Here is a 26,402-nt window from a genome sequence, read left to right as displayed (position 1 = left end):
TTATGGCTGACACTCTTACTTGATGGGTCAGTGCCTGTGTCTCTTGGTTTTTTAAACATTTGTAATATAATCCGTGGTGGCTCCAAACACTATTTCTTACTAAATAGAACTCAGTGAGAATAAAAAAGTAATGAGAGAAGAGGAAAAAGATGAGAAAAATAACATCTTATAATTATACTAGAGGCCAGATGCACAAAATTTGTATATGGGTAGGGTCCTTAGGCCTGGTCAGCAATCAGGGCCCATCTGTGGGGTGATTGGTGGAGCGATGGGGGGCCCCACTGGCACCCGCCTTGGTTGGCCTGGGGTCTGTGGGCTGGGGGCAGCTCCTGCATTGAGTGCCAACCCCCTGGTGGTCAGTGAGTGTCATAGAGGCCCGTCGTTCCACTGGTCATTCCACCGTTAGGTCAATTTGCATATTAGACTTTTATTATATAGGATTGCCTTTCATTTCACAAATTATGTATTAAATCACTTTATTTTATTAGGTGGTGGAGGGAAAGAAAAATAAACCTTTAATTCTTTTTTTTCTCATGTTAGATTTTAAAAACACTCATTCTTGCTCTGACCGGTTTGGCTCAGTGGATAGAGTGTCAGCCTGTAGACCGAAGGGTCCCGAGTTCAAATCCAATCAAGGGCACATACTTCGGTTGCACACTCCTCCCTGGTCCGGGCCCTGGTCAGGAATCATACAGGAGGCAACCAACCGATGTGTTTCTCTCACATTGATGTTTCTCTCTGTCTTTCCCTCTCTCTTCCACTCTCTCTAAAAGTCCAATGGAAAAATATCCTCAGGTGAGGAATAACTAAATAAATACACTCATCCCTCAGCTTTTACTAGAAAGTGTTCCTGGATTCCCAAAACAGATCAAGTCCCTCTTGCTATTCTCTCTCAACCACCATAATACTTACTTGCTTTGTCTTTAACCGTTTGTGGTTACCTCGTCCACATTGGTCTCTTTATTTAACTGTTACATTCTGGAGAGCAGGAAGTATATCTATTTTTGTTCACCATTGTAACCCCAACTCCTTATTACATTAGTTCTGTAATCTTCCATCAGTAGTTTGTCTCCTGGCCTCAGTGTGTTTTTCCTAATGCTTAAAAGAGTAGTTTGCTCAACAAACATTCGTATTATAGATTACATTAATAAGTACCTACCACAGAATCTGAAACAAAGCTGACCTTGAATAACTATATGCATTCATTCATAAACATCTGAATGAATAGATGAACTTTACTTCAGAAGTTGTTCCAAGACATTCTAGGCAACACACAAGTGGAATCCATTTATCACTATGTCCCAGAATTATTTACTAACCACCCACTGTGTGTCAGGTACTCTTCCAGGGACTGGAGATACACTAGTTAACAAAAAAGATCCCCCAAATCGTCAGCTTAGAGAGTATTTACTCCAGAGCACTGTACCTTCCAGGAATAGAAGCATAAATGTAACCTTTTTGCAAAGACCAAGGGAGCCATCCCAGGCCCTCCCCCAACTCTTCCACTTCTTGGACATCTGATATTGGGAAAGAAAGACATTCAATATCTCAGACCTCATGGAGGCTTATGTTCCTTCTAGCTCTCAGAGTCTATAAGTCTAGATAAACATGTTTTTAATTAAATGGATCCCTGGAAATTCACTGGGAAACTTCATTTTTGAATGATAATCCTTAAAAAAATGTATCCATCATAACATATTAAATATGTCTAGGGTAGAATGCCAAAACAAAAAGGCATCCTCAAGAAACTGGGTGATCTGCATCCATGGGAGCGCCTAAGGGAGACTCCAGCCTGGGGAGACAGGAAGCTCTGAACAGTGCAACAGCCAAATGGCTACAATTTTCTATTTATGTCCTCAGGTCTGGAAGCAGCTGAAAGCAACACAAACATGCTCACCGTGAATGGGATTCTGGGGGAAACAGTTACTTTCCCTTTAAATATTCAAAACATACAGCAAATTACCAACATTAACTGGGTGAGTTCCAAAACATCCGTTGCTGTTGTAGTGGCCCTCCCAGGCACACCCCCCCAAGTCATTGTGACCCACCAAAACTATAAACAACGAGTAAACGTCTCAAGTCAGAACTACAATTTGGAGATCAGCAATCTGAGGATGGAAGATGCAGCAATCTACAAAGCTGACATAAATATAAAGAACTCTGAAAAGGAGACACTCACCAGGACCTACAAACTTCAAGTTTATCGTAAGTCGTGGGAAGATAAAGGGCTTGTTTTTTTATTTTTACTTTGCAAATTTGCTATTGCAGAACAACTGTATTTCTGACTACTGGGATCCCTAAATCATTTTATGCTTATAAATAAGCATCACTATATTAATACTTTTCAAGAGGGTGTGGCTTTGCTTGTTTTTAGCAATGTAACCTTCTATCAGCATTTGTCCCGTGGCCTTGATTTTCTTTTCTATAAAATGTGAATAATCATACTACTCACTTCCCATGGTTATTGTGAGGACAACGTGAGACAGTGTGTGCAAAGTACTTTAGAAAACTTTTTATTTTGAAATAATTACAGGTACATAGAAAGGTGTAAAGACATGTACAGGGAGGTTCTGTGTCCACTATACTCAGCCTCTCCCAATGGTAACATCTTATATAACTACTAGAGGCCCAGTGCAAGAAATTTGTGCACCAGTAGGGTCCCTAGCAGCTGCCAGCTGCTGGCCAGGGCCTTCCTTCGTTCTGTGCTGCCCCCTGGTGGTCATCGCTCATCATAGCGAGCGAAGGGACTCCCTGTCAGTCAAACTCCAGAGGGGACACTTTGCCAATTAGGCTTTTATATATATAGATAGTTTAATATCAAAACCAGGAAATTGGCATCTGTGCAAGAAATAGAGCTTACTTTAGATTTCACTACTTACACAGGCACTGATTTATGTGTGAGTATACGTGTCGCTCTGTGCAATTTATTTACATAGTAGAGGCCCAGGCACGGATTTGTGCACCAGTGGGGTCCCTCAGCCTGGCCTGCACCCTCTCACAATCTGGGACCCCACAGGGGATGTTGGACTGCTGGTTTCGGCCTGATTTCCCTAGGCCAGGCCAAGGGACTCCACCAGTGCACAAATCCATGCACTGGGCCTCTAGTATGCATATAAGATCTGTGGTGAATCTCATCTTGCCCTCCCCCATCTCTCTGAGATTCATCAGTCTGTTCCATGTTTTCATGCCAATGTGTTTTCATGCCAATGCATATGTTAGCTACCAAATGGTCAAACATTCGAAAGGTCACTTAGGCTTTTATATATACTAGAGGCCCGGTGCATGAATTTGTGAACAAGTGGGATCCCTCAGGGTTGCCTGCGGGGATCGGGCTGAAACCCGCAGTCCAACGCCACCTGCAACTCCTGCCTACCACTCCTGTTCATCCTGGCCCCTCTGCACCTGATGTGGGCTTATGCCCAGTCAGTCCCTATCGGGAGAGGCTCGTGCCACCACAGTGGCGCTCGACAGCTATGAGCCCTGCATCTGGTGCCTGTCCTGAGGTGGGGGGATCAGAATGCAATCAGCCCTCCAGGCGGGCAGTAGGATGCCCTTGCCGGCCTGGGATCCAGATCTATCCCACTGATGTTCGCACCAGTTGTCGGAAGCTACCTGGTGGCCACTTTCATATCATTTCTTACTTGCGGAGCATCTAGGGAGGGGAAGCGGCACTGTCGTGATTGTGCCGGTGGCACCAGTCCATCGGTGCCTGGCCCATTCTCCAGAGATTGGAACTGCAGGACTGCTGAGGGAGGGCGTGGCTGCTGCCGGGCTGTGAGCCACTGGGACAGGTCGGTCAGCTGAGCAGCGCTCCCTCTGTGGGAGCGCACTGACTACCCGGGGGCAGCTCCTGCATTGAGTGTCTACCCCCTGGTGGTCAGTACGCATCATAGCGATCTGTCATTCGGTTGTTAGGTTGTTTGGTCGCTTAAGGCTTTTATATATACAGATAAAATGTAGCTTCACGTAACTACTACCACAATCAAGATACTTAATTATGCCATCACCAGAAGTTCCTCATCCCTTTATAGTCACTCATTACTTCCCCTTTCCCCTCCCAAGCTCCTGGAAGACATTAATCCATTTTTCATATCTGTAATTATGTTAGTTCACAAATGTTTACATAGATGGAATCACACAGTATGCATGCTTTTGAGGAGTCATCCTAACTATTGTAAGTATCAATAGTTTATATCTTTCATTATAGGAGAACCATTCATAGCATAGATGTACTAGATTATTTAACCATTCACATATTAAGAAATATTTTAGTTGGAATTAGACCTCTTGCCAGCTGTGTGACCTTGAGCAAGTTGTTTTGTTTAATCCAAAATGGCCAAAATGGAAAATAGTGATAACCCTAAATGCTGGTGAGGATGTGGAGAAACTGGATCACTCATACATTGCTGGTGGGAATTTAAATAGATTGGCTTTTTTTTTTTTTTAATGAAAAATTATTCTTAGAAGTTCTGAGATCTGGAGAGAGCTAAAAAGCCATGAAAAGGCATGGAGGTAACTTAAACCATGGAGACAGTAAAGGATTGGTGCTTGCCAGGGGTTTGGGGGAGGGAGGGATAAGTAAGCAGAGCACCTCTGAGGGCTTTCAGGGCAGTGAAACTCTACTGTATGATCTATAATGCTGAATACATGTCACTATATATTTGTCAAAACTCATAGAATATACAACACCGAGAGTGTATATCACCTGTGAACTTTGGGTGATCATGATAGTGCATCAATGTACATTATCTATTGTGTGGACCACTCTGCTGGGGATGTTGATGATGGAGGAGGCTGTGAGTGAATGGGGCAGGGTACATATGGTAACTCCCTGTACTTTCTACTCCGTTTTTTTAAGAACCTTAAATTGCTCTAAAAGATAGAACCTATTTTAAAGGGGGAGGGGAGAAGTTCTCAGATAAATAGCGGTGATGTTTGCACAACAATGTGAATGTACTTAACTGTACAATTAAAAATGGTTAAGCCGAAGCTGGTTTGGCTCAGTGAATAGAGCGTCGGCCTGCGGACTGAAGGGTCCCAGATTCGATTCCGGTCGAGGGCATGTACCTTGGTTGTGGGCACATCCCCAGTAGGAGATGTGCAGGAGGCAGCTGATCGATGTTTCTAATTCTCTATCTCTCTCCCTTCCTCTCTGTAAAAAATCAATAAAATATATTTTTAAAAATGGTTAGAATACTAAATGTTATGCCATGTATATTTTATCACAATACATTTTTTAAATTAAAAAAAATGGTTTTACATATGATTTCATTCTTGGGCATTTATCTCAGAGAAACAAAATCTTATTTCAGGCAGAAACTTGTATACAAATATTCATAGCAGCTTATCGCAATAACTTTAAAATGTTTGTTTTCATCCCTTTGTACATTTAGTTGCAACTTCTTTGCTGAATTGGATAGTGGCTTTCAAATACTGGAAGAATATTTTCTAATTTGTTTTTATTTTTTTTATTTTGTTGTTGTTGTTGTTGCTATTTGCAATGTAATGGCTATAGACAGGACACACTTTTAAGTTTAATCTTCTTTAGTAACCTTTCCTCCATTGCTTTCTTAAGTCTAGAGCAACCATCAACAAGACAATAAGTCAAGTCCAAGTTTGTAGCATTTGCCAATTCCTGTGATGGAAATACTCCCACTGTGGCTGATTTTTTATATTAAATGTATTCAGGTGACATTGGTTAATAACATTATATAAATTTCAGGTAGACAACATCTGTATACAATATTGTGTGCTCACTTCCCAAAGTTTAGTTTCCTTCCATAATATATTTGACCCCCTTTGCCCTACCTGTCTTCCCCTTTGGTCACCTCCATTCTGATGTCTGTGTCTCAGTTTTTGTTTTATTTTGATAGTCTGTTACTTTTTGTTTTATATTTCACATATGAGTGAAGTCATATGGTTTTTATCCTTTTTCACCTGATTTATTAACATCATAGCTTCAAGAACCATCCAGGATGTCACAAATAGAACATTTTAAGACATGCAGAGTTGGAAAGACTTTACACATCATTACAAAAGACAGATACATAGATATAAATAACTTTTAGAGCATAAATAATGGTAAATTGTCAAAAAATTAGAAAGTGATGAGTTTTGAGTATTTATTCTGTCTGTTTTGAATATGGTTTATTTTATTTTAACTTTTTATACTTTGCTTTTACATGATAGCTGTGTTTAATAAACATTTGGGGGAAAAAAATTTTTAAATATAGCAGTTGTCCCTCACAAGCTGGTATGGGCTAATGTGTTTCCCCTCCATAGGTAGGCTTGGGAAGCCGAAAATTATTCAGAGTATAACGACATCTTCGAACAGTACTTGTAATGTCACACTGACATGCTCCATGGGGAAAGAAGAAAGCAATGTGACATACACTTGGAGTCCCATGGGGACAGAGGGTAGCGTTCTCCAAGTCTTCCAGACTCCTAACAACCAAGAGCTGACTTACACCTGCACAGCCTGGAACCCCGTCAGCAACAATTCTGACTCCATCTCTGCCCAGCAGCTCTGTGCAGGTAACAGCTCTGTCCATCTTCCCTGGAGTCCTACCGGTGGGCCTCATTCTCCAGGGCAATGTGTCCCCCTTATGGTAGGCCTGGTCCCCAGAGGCCTCTCTTCCCAGGAAGCCCTGGAAACCGGTCCAAACCAGAGGGATGATCCCTGGTTCCGTTTCTAACCCTGACTTTCGATAGCAGAAAGTATAGTTTCCCTCAAAGCTCTGGTACTCCCCTGGAGGGTCCCCAGTTTGGACGATGCCCCTGGAATGTGGCCAAGCCCTGCCCAGCATCTTGGGCCGATTTTCCGAGAGTTGTCTCACTGCCTCTTCCATTTCCAGATAGCCCCACGGGCCTCCATATTCACCGTGCTGGATTGCTGAGTGGACTGACTGTGCTCTTTCTGGTTATAGTCATCCTACCTTCCGTGCTTTTGTTCCTTTTTTGCAAGAAAGGACGAGGTAGGATTTCCCCAATGTGGGAATGCACCTTCCTTCTCCCTAGGACTGGAGTCACTTACCCAAGGGGTGTGGAGAGGTCTTTTGTCCCAGGGAATCAGCATTTCTACAACCCCACCCCACCAACCACACAATCTCCCAGACTGAGGCCCTGCCTGTATGGTATCACTCTGAAGGCTCTTCAGAATCTGTTCATGGGATCACCAGTATCTAGTGGGCCCAGCGCTTGGGTTCAAGTTTAGCACCCCCATTAATAAGCTGTGCTCCATTAGGCATGTATCTTTACCTCTTCGGCTCAGAGTTCTTACATGCGATATAAGGCTTGGGCAGCGGTTCTCAACCTGCGGGTCGCGACCCCTTTGGCGGTCGAACAACCCTTTCACAGGGGTCGCCTAAGACCATCCTGCATATCAGATATTTACATTATGATTTATAACAGTAGTAACATTACAGTTATGAAGTAGCCACGAAAATAATTTTATGGTTGGGTCACAACATCAAGAACTGTATTTAAAGGGCCAGAAGGTTGAGAACCACTGGATTAGATGGTCTTCAGGGTCACTTTCAATTCCACCACATTTTTTACTTTGGAGAGTCACTGAGGAACATGTCCTAATTTGGTATTCCATGGTTGTCACTAGATTCTTCCAGATCCCTCTGGATTCTTCAGTATTTGTGCTATTTTCAACTCAGAAAAGCTGACCTTTGCACCTTAGGGGGAAATTACACCATCCTATTCGTCCTGACCCCATATCCACCCAAAACCTCCCCTTCGCTCAAATCAGAATAAGAAGCCTGAATGTAGGAGGCTCTCCCTCTGCTTCCTGGTTCTTGACTCTCCTTTGGTCTGATTCCTCAGGTTCCCCCTTCAAGATCTTCCATAAGAAACCTGGTAAGTTTTCAGCCACAAGTTTCTCTGGATGACGATTGGGAGAGACGAATTCTCGGCAGAGTGGTTAAGGCTAAGCTTGTGCTTTGCAGACAGTCTGGGGTGCGCATGTCAAACTCGCAGACCGCGGGCTGCATGCCTTGTTTATTTGGCCCGTGTTAGTCTTTGAGTTTGACATGCTTGGTCTGGGGTGAAGGTCCCAGCTTTTCCACTTATCAGCTACCAGTTATTTTATCATGGTGAGTCTCCATTTTCTCAATTATGAAATATGCATAGTCATGGGTTAAATGGAATTCCACATGTAAAACACTTGTCTGGTGCCTGGCACATAGTAAGTACTCAGTCAGTGTTAGCTACCATACCTATCATGGATAGGCCCTGGCTTGGCCTCATGATGAGAAGTCACACAACCCGCTCAGGCCATAGGTGATCTTCAGGGTTCCTCAAAAAAAGACATCTGTCTTCAATACCTTACAGCAAGCATGCCAAACTCGCAGCCTGCAGGCCACATGTCTCGTTTATTTGGCCCATGTTAGCCTTTGAGTTTGAAATGCTTGCCTTACCGTCTCTTGGGAAGGAAAGGGGCTGCTTTTTTTTTTTTTTAATCTATAAGTGAGACAAGAGAAGACTCAGTCTAGCTCACGCACCAAGTCTGAGGCAGGGGCTGGACAGGACTAAACTCTGAAATATTGGATCCTTCTGAGATTGCTCATCTCAGATCTGTTAAGTGTGGCTATGTTAGTGCCCTTGAACATGAAGACTCTAAATTCTAGCTGTATCTTTTCAACTTGATCCTAAAACGTTCCATGTTAGGAGCAAAGAAAAGTGGTGCACTGGGATGAGTGCTTCTACCGGCCCATAAATTATTAAAAGTAGAAACGTGTCTCTCCTGTCTGCTTCTCTGTAGCTTCACACAGAGTCTGGCACATTGAGGGAGCTTAATCAATGTTTGACTGTGTGAGTCAATCGAGCAAGCCTCAAATGTTTGTAGAGCGTCTGCTATGTGCTTAACGTTGAGGCAATAACAGTAATGTAGGTACCAGAAGATTCCAACGCAGTATATAACTAGAGAGACTCAATCTAGTAGAAAAACCAAGACCTTCTTGTTAAAAAACAACTAGCCATGCAAGGCAGTCAATGCTAAGTGCCAGAGACACTAAGAAGAGCCTGGGTAGAAGAGCTACTTTGACTGCCCACGCAGAGATTGAAGAGTCTCTTTAGCCTAATGTGGAGTCTAGGAGAGAAAAGAACTCCCACTGAGCTCTGGGTGAGGCTTGAGCCGGGTGCTTCCCATAGCACATGGAATCCCTAGAAGAGGGAAAGACAGTCCAAACACCCAAGCATCCATCTCAAGAGGATGGGAGCCATCTCTTAGGGCTTCATTTCTTCACCTTAAAAAGAAAATATTAGACTAGACCATCTCTAAAAAGTCATCCACCTTTTGATTTTGGTTTTATGTGTGTGTGTGTGTGTGTTTGTTGTTGTTTCTTTAATCCTCACCCAAGGATATTCTTCCATTGATTTTTTTTTTTTTTTTTTTTTTTAGAGAGAGTGGTAGAAAGGAAAAGAGAGAGAAATATCGATGTGAGAGAAACACATCGATTGGTTGCCTCCTGCATGAGCCCCAACCAGGGTCCGGGCCGGGGAGGAGCCTGCAACTGAGGTACATGCCCTTGACCGGATTCCAACCCGGGACCCTTCAGTCTATAAGCCAATTCTCTATTCACTGAGTCAAATCAGCTACGGCCGTGGTCGGCAAACTGCGGCTCGCGAGCCACATGCGGTTCTTTGGCCCCTTGAGTGTGGCTCTTCCTAAGCCTTAGGAGTATCCTAATTAAGTTAATAACAATGTACCTACCTATATAGTTTAAGTTTAAAAAATTTGTCTCTCAAAAGAAATTGCAATCGTTGTACTGTTGATATTTGGCTCTGTTGACTAATGAATTTGCCGACCACTGGGCTAGGGCAAGTCATCCACCTTTTGCATATCGTGTTTCTATCTTTATTTGTGACACAGATGCTGCCTCAAAGAACACAATATACACATATGTCAATGCTCCAAGAGATCCTCAGCCAGCAGAGCTCAGAATCTACGATGAAATCTCCCTGCCCAAGGTGAGCTGATGCGACTCATGGATCTTCACCAGCTCTCCCAGGACAGGGAGTCACTGGGGGCAGACCTCTCTTTACTACTGCCTCGCCAGAAGCCACAGGCAAGAATCTGGAAATACCATATCAGGGAAATACCGTGTCAGGGAAATGATGCCAGGATTCTCTCTATGGGGACAGGAAGGTGATCAATTGTCACCCCATGGCAGGCCCCAGGATGAGGCCCTAAACTTTCATGTGGGAGTCTGGCTCAAGGTTAGATGAGAATTATGATTAAGAGTGAAGCACCCTCTACAGGGGACAAGCTATAAGAAAGCCCCTGGTGTGAGGTGAGGGCTGTTCCAGGTGAACAGGTTGCTTAAGGGGGCTCCAAGGTCACAGAGCTGAGAGAGGTGCCCTTGAACTCGATTAACTTGTCTGCCTGCAGCAGCAGCTTACTTTGCTCAGACTCAGAGTCACTCTGTCCCACACCCGCTAACGCCCACCTGCCTTTGACCTGCCTGCCCCTCCCTCACCTCCACCCTAAATCAATATTTTACCTGGTATCACCTTTCTCTGTGCCTCTGCCAGGCTGCTCCCCTGAAGGGGTAAACTGAGGCCTGCCTGATGAATCTAGCACTGTGTTTGGACTGATAGGGCAGCGGGGTCCATAAAGCCCATGGAAAGCTAATACCCTGACTAAGCAAAACTCGGTCTCCACCATGCAAACCCGTCTTCTTGATTTTTTTTGCCCAAATGCTACCCACCCTCCCATCGCACCCTCATCTGACCCAGAACTTCTCCAAAGCTGGGTGGAAGCAGAGCTGAGGCCTGGGGAGAAGTCCACCTGGTGAAAATGCTACCAGGGAGGAGTGATGGGCAGGGGTAGAAGTAGGAAGGGGGACACATAACACTGTGCTTGGGTTCCATGACTAAGTGAATGACAGGTGTTTTATAGGCGCTTCCCACCAAGGAGAAGCCAGGAAACACAACGTATTCCACAGTGCAGTGCTCTGATAATGCCAATCCTTTCTAATGTTTTATCCCTGTTGTCAAATCTGTTCCAACAATTCTGCTATTACACCTGTTCATTCAACAAGGGGCCAGCTGTTTTCCTTGGGACGCCTCTCTAGACTTCTCAGGACTACTGGCTGAGGGCTTTGGTCTAAGGTACTTCCACACATGCACAGACCCCTACTCTCCAGGTCAATGGTTATTCACAGGCTGGCCTGTTTGGGGTGCTGATCCCACCCTTTAAGTGCAGGACCCCCTGAGCCCCTGATCGTAGTGTGGAAACCTCAGCCACTGCAATACCCAGGGCCTCTGTTAGCTCACGGTGTGAAAATAAGAAAACAGGTGCCTCCCAGAGGCCCACACCAGGTACACAGACTGGCAAGTAGAACACAGGCTCATTTCGGCTCCCATTTGCTCCCTCGGCTGAGTTTTACAGTATGCAACCTGCACAACCATTTGTCGTGGTCTAGTGACAGTCACAAGTCCCTGTGCTTCGGTGCCTTTCCCTGGAATGTGCAAAGGAACAGTAAACCCTGTCCTTTAACAGAACTTTCCATTTGGGGGATCTGTTGAGGGGCGGTCACCATCTGAGGATCCTCATTTCTGCTACTGTCAGAAGGACAGCTTTGGGGTCTCTCAGGGGATCAAATGTTTAGAAAATGTTCCTGTTTAATAGCTGAGCTAATACGCAGGAAGCTAATCATGAAAGATAAATTTGAACTCAGGAGTCTAGAAAAATGGGAAAATGATAATAAATGAATGGTGGGAGGACATATTGGGAACGTGGAACGGAATGTAAATGAATCCATAAGTAAAATTCAAGAGCTGACTCTTTAAGGCATCTGTGAGCCGGACAAGTAGGAAAGTTGTAAAGGTAAGTCAAGCACCCCGCAGAAAGAGGCAGAGGGCCTTTTCCCCTCAGTGATCACCAAAGGGAAAAAAGGAGGAAGAAAAAAAGGAGGTGAGTGAGGCAAGAAGAGAAGGAAAAGAAAGGAGGAAGGAGAAGCAAGAAGTGAGGGGCAAGGTGCTCACATGTTTGAACCAGGATCTGAAGGAGAGTGGGAGGAAACAGAGGAGGAGCTCGCAGTGTGAAGAACTAGACTTGAGGAATTCATCAGGGAGTCCTGAATTGAGATATCTCAAAGTGAATCCTCTAGACAAGTTGAATGACGATTATTCATTGGTCAGTATGTGATTTAAGATCAAAGACTCCTCAAGCCAGTGGGCAGGTTGCCTGCAGTGTTCTAAGCACGAGAGATGCTAGCAGAGGTGACTTGCCACGGTGACTAGGGGAAGGTACAGAAGGAACTGGGCCTCAACTAGGAACAAGGAAGACAGGTGGCTTGAGCCTGGCTGTTGCCTCAAGCCTATGATCAAAACCATTCCCTCCTGCTTTTCTCTGGGTGAGAAAGTTGATGACCCAAAGGCTTCCAAATGGCGCGGCTGAGGCAGAGGTGAAAGACTCAGCAAAGGGCAAGGCCCTGCTACCCCACATTTCCTCGGGGCAACTCCCCTGGTTCCTCATGGGAACTGGAATTCCCCAGCAGCACCTTTATGTTAACCTGTCCTCTCTCTCCCTCTGGGGCACAGGTGGACAAAACCATCAGCACTCAGGACAGCAAACCTCCTAGGACTCCAAGCTATGTATCTGTGATGTAGGCTGCCAGACAGCATTCTCTCCATGGAAACTAAACCATAACCACAGATAATGGCAGATGCCCTGGACCCAGGCTTTCTCTGCCCAGCTCTTACCTGAAGACTGCAAATCGCCACATCCCAATATGAAAACCAGGAAGCCCTCTGCTGCTGGACATAGCTTGTGCTTAGATAGACAGATGGACATGTGCCCTTTCTGAAATGGGTGAATTGCCTTCTGGATGAATAAGGCAAGTCCCTTGGCACAGTGCTCTCCAATCTTCTTTACGTCGCAGCACATGTAGAAAATATTTTTATGGCACAATGAAGTAAACAATCAAGATTGCTCATGCCTGGAGGCTGCCTGTGGCTAGAGGCCTCTTACAGGTGATGGGTCATTACAGGTGATGACCCTTCCCAGCAACTCCAAACATAGAGAGGACCCGTATTGTGCACAGCCGTAATACGCCGTGGCCCGCCACCCAGGATGCTCTGCTGACACTCAATCTGTGGGAGAAGCCCTGGTTCATGGCTTGGGAAAATTAGGCAAAGGCCCCCTTTCTCCTTTAGGCAGATGCAGCCCCTCAGAGTGTGAGCTGCATGCATTTCAGCCTCCACCTGCCCCCTTGACCCAGGAACCTTTGTTCATGTACAACTGGCTGGACCAGTGCAACCGTACATGACGGTACAACGTGAGAAGTCGTCAGAGTTGTGGCTCTCAGCAGTACAGACACGCTCCCCAAATATTGTGTTGGAAAATGCACTTTCTGAGGGGTTCTAGTGTGTGGGGCCATTTTTCTTCAGGCCCTACTTCAAAAGTTTCATGAGACTTTCTTTCCAGCCAAGTTTTCCTTCTGTGTCACTCTGGGATGGTTAACTTTATGTGTCAACTTGGCGGGGCCAGGGGTGCACAGATATTTGGTTAAACTTTACTCAGATGCATCTGTGAGGGTGTTTCTGGGTGAGATTAACATTTGATTTTGTAGACTAAGTAATTAATCCTGTTTTCCTGGGTGGGCATCACTAAATCCACTGAGAGCTTGAATAGAACAAAAAGGTGATGTAAGGGAGAATTCTCTCTCTCTCTCTCTCTCTCTCTCTCTCTCTCTCTCTCTGTGTGTGTGTGTGTGTGTGTGTGTGTGTGTGTGTGTGTCTTCGAGCTGGGACATTGGTCTTCTTCTGCATTTATACTTGCACTTGGACTGGTACTTACACCATTAGCTCTCCTGGCTCTCAGGCCTTCAGACTCAGACTCAGACTCAGACTCAGACTCAGACTCAGACTCAGACTCAGACTCAGACTAGAACTATATACCATCACCACTCCAGCTTGCCGGCTCCAGAACTTGGGCTTTCTCAATCTCCATAACTACACGAGCCGATTCCTTACTATAACTAGTTCTCATCATCTGCAGAACCAGGCAAACACATCATGCAAGCAGCCTCAACACCAAGAAGCCATGCCCAGTACCCCATTCTCCAAAAGAGAATGACAAGTTTTATCTCTGACACTTTAGGGGAACTAAGTGCAACCCAACCATCAAAACAAGAGACTTGAAAGAAGCAAAGTCATTCTCAAGCAGGAACTTGAGAGATGATGTTGCAGATTATGAAACTAGGCCCAACCCAGTGCCCAAGGCTTCACCCAGAGCGTCAGAGAGTTCGGCTCACGGTTAGGTGCTCCTCCCTCTCCCCTGCTACGTCTGAGCGGAACACTCTAGTGAGTATTTGAAAAATTGCTCCCCTTATAAGCTAACAAATATAACCAGCTAAATCCTAAATGCCCACAAACAACCCCAGACTGAACAGCAACACTAAACTGCATTTAGGCAGAACGAGGATGTTAGTCCTAATGAATGGACCCATAAAACCCCCTGGCCCCCACTATCTTTAGCACTTTGTTGGGGCTGCAAGGCCCCCAAAGTATGAGATGAGTGTAATGTCTGCCCTGGGCTAACTGAGAAACCAATTCCAGCACAGACACTACAGCTAAATGCTGAACTACATACGACCTGGAGTGGCACCGGCTAGCACAGTCAGAAAAGACCTGATGGGGGAGGCGGAGCTGAAACCGGGCCTTGAAGGATGAATAGCATTTGGCAGAGGGTGAAGAAGACAGAGGGCATCCACATGAGGAAACCATAAACAAACAAACAAAGCAGCCCTGGATCTGCATGATGTATGTTGGACACCTCCCCAGACACACCACGCATGGTCACAGCCCCTTGCCTATGTGTGGCACAGAGCCTCGGCGAGAATGTGTGCTCCACCCCTTCTCCCTCTACACATTGTGTAATACCCAGTCCTCTATGATTTCCTGATATGATTAGTGAACTTAATTATGGCTCTTTTTCTACCCTTTTCTTTCCCCCTGTTGGTCCTTCAGTCATTATAACTCATTCCATTCTGCCTCACATATGGACGATTATTTATCTCCCTCTACATTATATATCACTCAAGGACAAGATCCATGACTTCATGATCATGAAGAGGCACACGTAAGAGGTGATAGTTGTATTCACTTCTGCATCTACCACCAGGCAACAGTGCCTTGTACCCTGCTTGTGAGCAATAAATACTGTTGAAGAGAAGGTACTTATTGGAAGTGTTGATATATAACAGCCAATAAGCACAGTGGAATCTAATTATGACATATATTAAATATCAGGATGCAAATGGCAGAGGCTGTTTTGGAGGGAGAAGACTTTCAGAGTGAGGCCAACCAAGAGGGCAGCTGAAGCCATGAACCAGGTGTGAGCAGGTGAAAGGCAGTCACTCTAGGGAGGGACATGAAGGAGGAAATAAAGAGATTTGGTGATAAAGGATGGGAAAATTTCAACATGACACTGAACACCATGTTTCTCCTAAAATTAAACTACTTCTCATCTTTACGTGAGTTGAGGGATCCCTCTTGAATATCCTCATTCTCTAAACTGCCCCTGCTTCTCCCTGGTGTGCTCACTCATTCAAATTCTTAATGTCCTAATGCCCCAGTGAAAAGTGAAGAAAGAGATTGGGAAGGAGAGAGAGAGAGAAAGAGAGGGAAGGAGGGAGGGAGGGAAAAATTCAGGCAAGCGTTTCTTAGGTCTTCCAGGAAAACAAACCTAAGGTGGAACCAGTGCACAGGAATTCTGAAAGTGGCCTACTCTTTCTGTTCTGTGAATATTCTAATTTATTAGACTCTCCTTCTGTAAAATGAGTGTGTAATATATGCTAACAAAAGGAAACTTGACTTTGGGTGCTGAGTACAATACAATGTACAAATGATATATAATAAAATTTTACAATTGAAATCTATAATTTTATTAACCAGTAATATCCCAATAAATTTAATAAAATTAAAACAAATAAATAAGGAAATAAATAAAAGAGTGTGATTTTATTTACCCCTTCACAGATTAACTAAATTGTGATGGACAGGTCTATAAAATAAGAATATTCTGGATCCTTTAAAGATGGCGGCATAGGTAAACACTGGGAAATTGCTGCCTCCCACAACAACTTCAAAAATACAACGAAAAGACAAAACGGACATCATCCAGAACTACAGGAAGGCTGGCTGAGTGTAAATTCTACAACTAGAAGAAAAGAGAAAAGCACACTGAGACCCAGAGGAGCTGCGGAAGTAAAGTGCAAAGGTACGGAGGCTTTAGCACGCACGGAAAGGGGCTGGTACCTGAGGACGCGGCTGTCTTTTTGAATCAGGAGGGAGTCACAAGCTCCCGACTGCTCTGAACTCCGGTTCCGGGAAGTCTCTGGGGACCCAGGACTCATACGGGGAGAAACTGGACTGTCTGGCAGTAGGCAGAACTCTGAACTTGAGGGTGGCTTTCCCTCAGAGGAGCTTGCAGCAATTATCGGGACACTGAGACTCACAGCCCTTTAGGGCAGGGCTGAGGACCAGTCATAGCTGCTTGCTCCGCCCTTTGATTCCCTGAGACCCCGCCCCACCCAGGCTGCGGCAGAGGCTTTTGCATATGAATGCCCTGGCCCTTTGCAACCTGAAAATTACCTAACAAATTGCAGCTGGGCCAGACAGACCCAGAACTTCCAAGAGAAGGCCCAAGGCCCCACAGCAGCTTGCATTGCTTCACAGCTGGGCCTCATCAGGGCACCTCCAAACTCCAAAAAAGGAAGGGGAATCTGCAGTTCTCTTCATAGCTCCTGCTGGGTAACCTCAGGCAGAGGCTAAATTAGCACCTCCTTAGATCCAAGAGCCAGTGTACCCAGTGGTCAGAGGGGGACCATCCAGATTACAACTCCTCAGATCCATAAGGGACACACTCAGGGCACAGACTCAGCGAGCACCAAAGCCCCACTGAAGCAAGTCTTGCCCCAGAAGGGTGTCTCCAGCACAGAAGTTCCCCCACTGCAGACACAGCTGATTCTCACTGCCAATTTGCCTGGAGGTCAATTCCTCCCAGTGATACCTACAACAATCAAGGCATAACTACAACAAGACTGTGCACAAAGCCCACAAGGGGGTGCACCAAGAGTGTCCACCTCAGGTAACTGGGGAGGCTGAGCCACTGGGCCCTACAGGACACCTAGCACACAAAGCCACTCTACCAACACAGGAAAGCAGCCAAAATGCGGAGACAAAGAAACAGGTCACAAATGAAAGAAATGGAGGAAAGCAAACGACTGGATATAGAGTTCAAAACCACGTTTATAAGGTTTTTCAAGAATTTTCTAGAAACCGCCGATAAATTTAGTGAGACCCTCAAGGATATGAAAAAAGACCAACTAGAAATTAAGCATACACTGACTGAAATAAAGAATAATATACAGAGATCCAACAGCAGACAAGAGGATCCCAAGAATCAAGTCAAAGATTTGAAATACGAAGAAAAAAAAAATACCCAACCGAAAAAGAAAAAAAGATTCCAAAAATAGGAAGATAGTGTAAGGAGCCTCTGGGACAACTTCAAGCGAACCAACATCAGAATTATAGGGGTACCAGAAGAAGAGAGAGGGCAAGATATTGAAAACCTATTTGAAGAAATAATGACAGAAAACTTCCCCTACCTGGTCAAAGAAATAGACTTACAAGTCCAGGAAGCGCAGAGGACCCCAAACAAAAGGAACCCAAAGAGGACCACACCAAGACACATCATAATTAAAATGCCAAGAGCAAAAGACAAAGAGAGAATCTTAAAAGCAGCAAGAGAAAGACAGTCAGTTACCTACAAGGGAGTACCCATACGACTGTCAGCTGATTTCTCAACAGAAACCATGCAGGCCAGAAGAGAGTGGTAAGAAATATTCAAACTGATGAATAGCAAGAACCTACAACCAAGATTACTTTATCCAGCAAAGCTATCATTCAGAATAGAAGGTCAGATAAAGAGCTTCACGGATAAGAAAAAGCTAAAGGAGTTCATCACCACCAAACCAGCATTATATGAAATGCTGAAAGGTATTCTTTAAGAAGAGGAAGAAGAAAAAGGAACTCTTACCATTTGCCACAGCATGGATGGAACTGGAGAGCGGATAAATACCACATGATCTCACTCATTTGTGGAATATAATGAACAACATAAATTGATGAACAAGGCCTGATCCAGAGACGGAGAGGCATTGATTGGACTGTCGGGCCTTGGAGGGAAGGTAGGGGAGGGTGGGGGTAAGGGGGAAAGATCAACCAAAGGACTTATATGCAAGCATATAGGCCTAACCAATGGACACGGACAACGGGGCGGGGGGGGGGGGGTGAGGGCATGAGCGGGGGGTGGGGGGGTAGGGGCAACGTGGGGATAAGGACACATATGTAATATCTTAATCAATAAAAAATATATTTAAAAAAAAAAAGAATATTCACCCTAACCGGTTTGGCTCAGTGGATAGAGCTGCGGACTGAAGGGTCCCAGGTTCGATTCCAGTCAAGGGCATGTACCTTAGTTGTGGGCACATCCCCAGTTGGGAGTGTGCAGGAGACAGCTGATCGATGTTCCTCTCATCGATGTTTCAAACACTCTATCCTTCTCCTTTTCCCTTCCTCTCTATAAAAAATCAATAAAATATATTTTTAAAAAAAAGAATATTCTTTCAGCCCTGACCAGTGTTGCTCAGTGGTTAGAGTGTCAGCCCGTGCACCAAAGGATTACCGGTTTTATTCCCTGTCAAGGGCATATATCTGAGTTTTAGGTTTATCAGGTATACCAGTTAATAATGTGAATTTTGTAATAAAAGAAAACACAATAATTTCAAGAGAAACATCAAAAGTGCTTTATTCAAAGTAATGTCCATCACTAGCTACACATTTCCCTCATCTTTCAGGTAATTTGTGGATACTGTCCCAAAAGAACTTTTCTTGTTTTGAGGCAAACCATTCAGAGACCAAATTTTCCACTTCTGTTTTGAAGTGCTGCTCAGAAGGTGCATGTGCCATCCATCAGAACAAGTGGTAATTTGAAGGAGCAAGGTCTGGTGAATACAGCGGGTGGGTTAATACTTCCCAGGCAAGATCTTTTAATGTGTCTTTAATTGGTTTTGAAGTGTGTGATGGTGTGTCATCATGAAGCAAAATTACTTTGCCGTGTCTTCTGGCACATTCTGGTCGTTTCACAATCAAAGCGTGGATTAAATTGAGTATTTGTTGTCGGTAGTGATCAGTATTAACGGTTTCACCTGGTTTTAGAAGCTCATAATACACCACACCTTCCTGATCCCACCAAACTCAGAGCACTGTCTTCTTTCCGAAGCGATTTGGCCTTGCAGTCGATGTTGATGGTTGACCTGGATCAACCCATGATTTTGTGCGTTTGGGATTCTCAAAATCAATCCACTTTTCATCGCCAGTCACAATTCAATGCAAAAAAGACTTTCTTTTGTGCCGTTGAAGCAACATTTTACTGATGACTTTTCGGTTTTCCATGTGTCTTTTGTTCAGTTGATGTGGCACCCATTTTCCTTCCTTTAAAATCTTTCCCATTGCTTGTAAATGATTGTAAATGGTTTGCTGAGCAACGTTTAATCTTTCTGCAAATTGTTTTTGAGTTTAATACGCATCTTTTCCCAACAATGCTTGTAATTGTTGATCTTCAAACTCTTTCAGTTGACCTGGACGTTCTTTGTCTTTCACATCGAAATCATCACTTTCAAAGCGTTTAAACCAGCGTTCACAAGTATCTTGAGATGGAGCATGTTCACCATAAGCTTCCCGAAGTATACGATAACTTTCAGCAGCACTTTTCTTCAAAATAAACTAATGAATTAAAACTTCCCACAAATGCTCTTTTTTGGGGCACAAAATTTGACATTTTTAAGCATAAAAATATCTATGTTAACACCTTCAGAAAATTTGACATATGAAGTTTTGAAGCTTGCTGTCAATACAACAAAATAGCATACATATCAAATCTCATATATATCAACATATGTGAAACTCCACCTATTGAAAAAAATTTGCATTATTAACCCGTACACCTGGTAATGCCCAGCCCAAGTCAGGGAATGTGTGGGAGGCAACGAATTGATGTGTCTCTCTTATATCTATTCCCTCTCTCTCTCTCCCCTCCCTCTCCCTTCCACTCTCCAAAAATCAATGGGAAAAAAATATTCTCAGAGGATTAACAGGGGGAAAAATTAAAAACCATTCTTTCTATAGAACAGGATTTTGTATCTGACCAAAGATGTGTCAATTTTACACTTGAAGTTGAAATCTCAGGGGCAGAGTCCTCTATAACAGCGGTTCTCAACCTGTGGGCCGCGACCCCTTTGTTGGTCGAACGACCCTTTCACAGGGCTCGCCTAAGACCATCCTGCATATCAGATATTCACATTACGATTCATAACGGTAGCAACATTACAGTTATGAAGTAGCAACGAAAATAATTTTATGGTTGGGTCACAACATGAGGAACTGTATTTAAAGGGCTAGAAGGTTGAGAACCACTGCTCTAGGCCAGTGGTCGGCAAACTCATTAGTCAACAGAGCCAAATATCAACAGTACAACGATTGAAATTTCTTTTGAGCGCCAAATTATTTAAACTGAAACTATATAGGTAGGTACATTGTTATTAACTTAATTAGGGTACTCCTAAGGCTTAGGAAGAGCCACACTCAAGGGGCCAAAAAGCCGCATGTGGCTCTCGGGGAAAGCACCGGTAAGCCAGGGTAGTAAAGCATGGCCCTTACCAGGGAACTGAGAAAATGAAAAAACGTTGCAGCTCATGCTTCTCAGAAAAAGAAAGTGAAGATGATTTAACAGGTGTGTGTGTTTTCCATTGGCAGTAAAATCTCTGCAGTTCTCTTAGCAATATTTTTTTCTGCTACATCTTTTTGGGCAGTGGACACAAAAGAAAATAGAAACAAATGGGATTACGTCAAACTAAAGAGTTTTTGCACAGCAAAGGAAACCATCAACAAAAGGAAAAGACAACCCACTGAATATTCGCCAGTGATACATCTGAGAAGGAGTTAATATCCAAAGTTCATAAAGAACTCATACAACTCAACACCAAAAGAAGCAAACAAACCAATTTTAAAAATGGGCAAAAGACCTGAATAGACACTTCTCAAAAGAGGGCATGCAGATGGCCAACAGACACATGAAAAGATGCTCAGCGTCACTAATCATCAGAGACATGCACATTTAAACCACAAGGAGAGAGCACCTCACACCTGTCAGAATGGCCACCAACAATAGATCAGCACATGGTGGTGAGGATGTGCAGAAAAGCGAACACTAGCCTTTCCCTTGGAATATCCCATCTCCCATCCCCTTTCCTTAAATAAATTCAATGCTTCTTTTAAATGTTTATAAGGGAGGAGGAGAAGCCAGCCGGGCCGGGGCGGGGGGGGGGGGGGGGGGGGTGGCGGCGGCACAGTCTCCGGGATCCCCAGGCCTGGAGGGGGTCTGCGCGCGGCCCGCTGGCTCTGCCCCCCGCGTCCGGTCCCGAGCGGGCCTCCCTCGGTCCATCCCGAGGGTGACCGGGCCCCACCGCGCCCCCACCCCTCGGTCCCCATTCACTTCCTGCCTCCCCGAGTTCCGGCTCCCGCAGCCTCGGGGATGCCGGTCTGGTCGGGGGCAGGCAGAGCCGCCGCGGGGCCCGCGGACGCCAGCGGCCCGGCCCGGCGCCGCATTCCTGACCCACGGCCTCATGAGAACGGCCTCCTGGTGATTCCGAAATCACCCCGCTCGCCCGGGAGGCTCCGGGGCCGGAGCGGGGGAGGGGGGGGGGGGCCGGAGGGAAGCGGAGGGCGCTGCGCGGGCCGGGCCCCCGACGGCGGAGCTGCTGGCGGCCACCGCCTCCCGCGCGCGTTGGGGGCTTCGCTCAGGACCCCCGCCCCCTTTAGATGCGGCTTCGCATCACCCCCTCCCTCCCTCACGTGCCAGGAATGGAAACACTGACTGTATCAGCAGCTTTTAGAAGTATTTCCTTTCTCAGCGACCTTCGCCTTTGAGAGGCGGGAGGGGAGGGAGCTGTGTCTCTCGTTGTTGAATCCTTCATCACAGCCTTAGACATCAGGAAGCATTCATCACCCGTTTGGCGGATGTGGAAACAGGCTCCGACGTCACCTGCGGACAAATGACAGGATCGGAACCTTAGAGTCGCCAGGAGGATTAGCGAATTAACGAGATCCTTTGAAAGTTCAGGGGCATACTGAGAGCTAACGTTTGTTAAGCTGTTACTGTAAGCCACACACATCTCATCTTCACTATAACCCGACGAGCTAGGTACTATTATCCCTACCCCCTTTTAAAAAAAAAATGTATTTTTATTGATTTCAGAGAGCAATGGAGAGGGAGAGAGAGATAGAAACATCAATGAGAGAGGATCATTGATCGGCTGCCTCCTGCACACCCCCTACTGGGGATCGAGCCCGCAACCCAGGCATGTGCCCTGACTGGAATCGAACCTGTGACCTCCTGGTTCAGCGGTGGAAGCTCAGCCACGGAGCTGTGCCAGCCAAGCTATTTTCTATCCCCTTTTTAAGGATGAGTAAACTGAGTTTCGGGAGTTAGGCAACTTGCCAAAGGTCACCCAGCCGATAAGGGGTGGAGCCAGAATCCCCACTGTTTAATCACCATGTTGCTCTTACTATTTTATAATGTTGCTGATTATTTTTTAAGCCTTAATTTTGTTGTTGAACAGGAGTGTGTGACCTCTTGTTTTCAGATGGCGATCCTGCTATTTTGTATCGCCTCTATATACATTTCACATATAAGACTCATTGTTTAGTCTTAATTGTCCCGTATGGCCAATGTCATAGACATTTGAAAAACTGTTTTAAGCAGTTGGGGTTATTTGAATGACTTTTCAAAATATTAGGAATGTCTTCTCAAAACACACCTGCACATTATTTATTGGTGGATCTGGAACGAAAACTGGAAACTTAGGAAGTGACTTGGACAGGTCTGTTGGCAAGTGCTTACAGATCGGGGTAATATATAACTGCATTTCAACAGAACAGTGTACAGCCTCAAATGTTGTCATCCTTGAGGGAGCTTTTAAATAAAACAGTTGTCTATTTAAAAAAAAATAAAAAAAATAAATGTTTATAAGAATTTATTTGAGCCAAGCTGATGACATAAGCTGTGGGACAAGATCTCAGATGCTCCAGAGAATCTTAACAGTTTTACAGCTTCTTTCATGCATTTGAAATTAAGGAGGGGATGTAAGAAAGATTGGGGAGCACATGATCTTGTTAACTATCCTATAATTATAGTTAACTAGATATGTGCTCTCTTGAGGGCTTGAAGGGGAATAGAAGACAATTGGGGGCCAGCAATCTGAATCTGTGCCAGTAACCAGTATCCTGATGCACATCGTTAGCCTATAATTAAGTCACTGCCCCTTCCTTAAGCAATAATCTGTTTCCCTAAATACTCCCAGTTCACAAGGGCCACAAACCAAGAACTTAACAGCTTAGCCAGAGGGGAGGTCACTGGCACCACCCAGGCCAGGCCTTTGGGTGTAATCTCACTTCCCCCACCCCAACCCACAGAGGGACTGCAAAGCCTGCGGGTGCTCAGGCTTTGGAAAGCGACTCCCCTGAGTCACCGTCCTAGCACATCTGCAAATAAAGGGTTTTCCTGCATCTTCTGAGCATCATGGTTAACAGAGCATGATTAATATTTCTTTTTTGAAAAAATATATTTTTATTAATTTCAGAGGGGAAGAGAGAGATAGAAACATCAATGATGAGGAAGAATCATTGACTGGCTGTCTCCTGCACGCCCCTACTAGGGATTAAGCCTGCAACCCGGGCATGTGCCCCTGACGGGAATCAAACCTGGGACCCTTCAGTCCACAGGCTGATGCTCTATCCATTGAGCAAAACCAGCCAGAGCCATAATTAATATTTCTTATAACTATTAATGTAAAAAAAAAAAACATTGAAACCTGTAAAGAATTTTTGTGAGTTTATTTGAGCCAAACTGTTGACATATGCCGGGAAGCAGAACCTCAATGAATTGAGATAATGGTCCGGAGAATGTCGGGTTACATCTGTATTTATACATTGCAATCAAAGGAAAGGGATGTAAGTGGGTTACATGAACTCATTGGTGATAGACTAGAGAGGCAGGAGAAAGCAAAGCAGGGAATTGGATAAAAAGCAAAATGAGCCCTGGCCAGTTTGGCCCAGTGGATAGAGTGTCGGCCTGCAGACTGAGGGGTCCCAGGTTCGATTCTGGTCAAGGGCATGTACCTTGGTTTCGGGCACATCCCCAGTGGGAGGGGGCATGCAGGAGGCAGCTGATCGATGTTTCTCATCTATGTTTCTAACTCTGTCTCCCTTCCTTTCTGTAAAAAATCAATAAAATATATATTTTTTTAAAAAGTAAAATGATGGAGAACAGCATGGAGTTTCCTCAAAAAACTAAAAATGGAACTCCCATTTGACCCAGTGATCCCACTTCTAGGAATATATCCCAAGAAACCAGAAACACCAATCAGAAAGGATATATGCACCCCTATGTTCATAGCAGCATAATTCACCATAGCTAAGATCTGGAAACAGCCTAAATGCCCATCAGTAGACGAATGGATTAGAAAACTGTGGTACATCTACACAATGGAATACTATGCTGCTGTAAAAAACAAGGAGTTCTTACCATTTGCAACAGCATGGATGGAACTGGAGAGCATTATGCTAAGTGAAATAAGCCAGTCAATGAAGGAAAAATACCATACGATCCCACTCATTTATGGATAATAAAGACCATTATAAACTGATGAACAAAAATAGATACAGAGGCAGAGAAGCATTGATCAGATTGTCAAACCTCAGAGGGAAGATAGGGGAGGGTGGGGGTAAGAGGGAGAGATCAACCAAAGGACTTGTATGAAAACATAAATAGGCCTAACCAATGGACACAGACAACCGGGGGGTGAGGGCATGAGTAGGGGGAACAGGGGGTAATGTGGGGATAAGGACACATATGTAATAACTTAATAAAAAAATTAAAAATAAATAAATAAATTATATACAAAAAGAATTATGGCATTTAAGCATAAGGAAATGACCCTTATCATTTGTTTGCACTCTGTCAGATTATTAAATAATTATAAAGATTTTATTACTGCATTCTTAGATGGATGGGGACTCACTGGAGAAAGTTAAAAGAATATGGGTGACTTGAAGGACAAGAACAAAGTTTTTTTTTTAAACAAAATGCTAAAGAAATTTTAGATTCTACCTATAAGAGAGACTTAAGAGTTATTTGCCTCTAATTTCATGGATATAAAAATAAATAAAGGAGTCCTGGGCAAAAAAAAGAAGAAGAAGAAGAAGAAGAAGAAGAAGAAGAAGAAGAAGAAGAAGAAGAAGAAGAAGAAGAAGAAGGAGGAGGAGGAGGAGGAGGAGGAGGAGGAGGAGGAGGAGGAGGAGGAGGAGGAGGAGGAGGAGGAGGAGGAGGAGGAGGAGAAGGGGAAGGGGAAGGGGAAGGGGAAGGGGAAGGGGAAGGGGAAGGGGAAGGGGAAGGGGAAGGGGAAGGGGAAGGGGAAGGGGAAGGAGAAGGAGAAGGAGAAGGAGAAGGAGAAGGAGAAGAAGAAGAAGAAGAAGAAGAAGAAGAAGAAGAAGAAGAAGAAGAAGAAGAAGAAGAAGAAGAAGAAGAAGTAAAATGATATACACATACTTAGGTGGGTGCAGAAACAATTAACATAACAATGAAGGAATTTGTGGTAACTGTCCTGGCACCCAGGCATATTAGGTTGTGCCCTAAGGGGTCCAGAAAAAGGGAAGTTACAAGTTACCCAGACATTTCAAGGGTATGTTATTATAGATGCAAAAAGACAGATGGGCTCAGTTAAGGTAAAGGTTGACCTTGTCAGGGAAGATACTGGCCTAGGACGTCACTACCCACCATAACTGCTTTTAGTTAGAGTTTAATATCAGACCGTCCTTTGTGGTTACTTTAGGTCTCTGAGTTTGCAAGACCGCTATGCAGGCTTCCCCTGAGCTTGTCAGGTCAGCATGTGGCCCCTTTCGTCCACATAACTATAGCTAACAATCACAGTTAACAGAGCATAATTATTATTTCTGCCCCTAACATAAAGAAGTTAGGGTTGTGGGCTCTACTGATTGGTAGTTGGAGCCAAGGCAGGGTGTAGATGATCATTGATAATGTTAATGGTTGTACAACAGTGTGAATAATTAATGCCACTGAATTGTATAGGTAAAACACTAAAATTTAGGTTATGCTATTACAATATGTAATTTGGGTTATTTTACCTAAATAAATAAATAAGAAAAAGCACACAGATGGAAAGTGTCTATTCTGTTTTCCAGAAAATTTCAACTCACATTGCACATTTAAAATTTTTGTACTTTACTCAGGAAAAAAAAAATAGAAT

The 26,402-nt window shown here is 44.4% G+C and overlaps 1 protein-coding gene across 1 annotated transcript in view; it reads left to right on the top strand.

Annotated features, from left to right (window-relative positions):
- The window catches only part of CD84 (CD84 molecule), a 33,532-nt gene extending 17,502 nt beyond the window's left edge, over positions 1-16,030 (top strand). Inside the window, exons 3-8 of the mRNA XM_059673238.1 lie at positions 1,861-2,205; positions 6,283-6,534; positions 6,855-6,974; positions 7,831-7,863; positions 9,878-9,975; positions 12,553-16,030. Of these exons, the coding sequence (XP_059529221.1) occupies positions 1,861-2,205; positions 6,283-6,534; positions 6,855-6,974; positions 7,831-7,863; positions 9,878-9,975; positions 12,553-12,621 (917 nt within the window). The 3' untranslated portion in view covers positions 12,622-16,030. The remainder of the gene's footprint in view (positions 1-1,860; positions 2,206-6,282; positions 6,535-6,854; positions 6,975-7,830; positions 7,864-9,877; positions 9,976-12,552) is intronic.
- The last annotated feature ends 10,372 nt before the right edge of the window (positions 16,031-26,402 follow it).

Source organism: Myotis daubentonii, chromosome 18 (assembly GCF_963259705.1).
Source record: "Myotis daubentonii chromosome 18, mMyoDau2.1, whole genome shotgun sequence".
Taxonomy (NCBI): domain Eukaryota; kingdom Metazoa; phylum Chordata; class Mammalia; order Chiroptera; family Vespertilionidae; genus Myotis; species Myotis daubentonii.
Note: the sequence above shows the minus strand (reverse complement) of the source record. Positions and strands in the feature narration are given on the sequence as shown.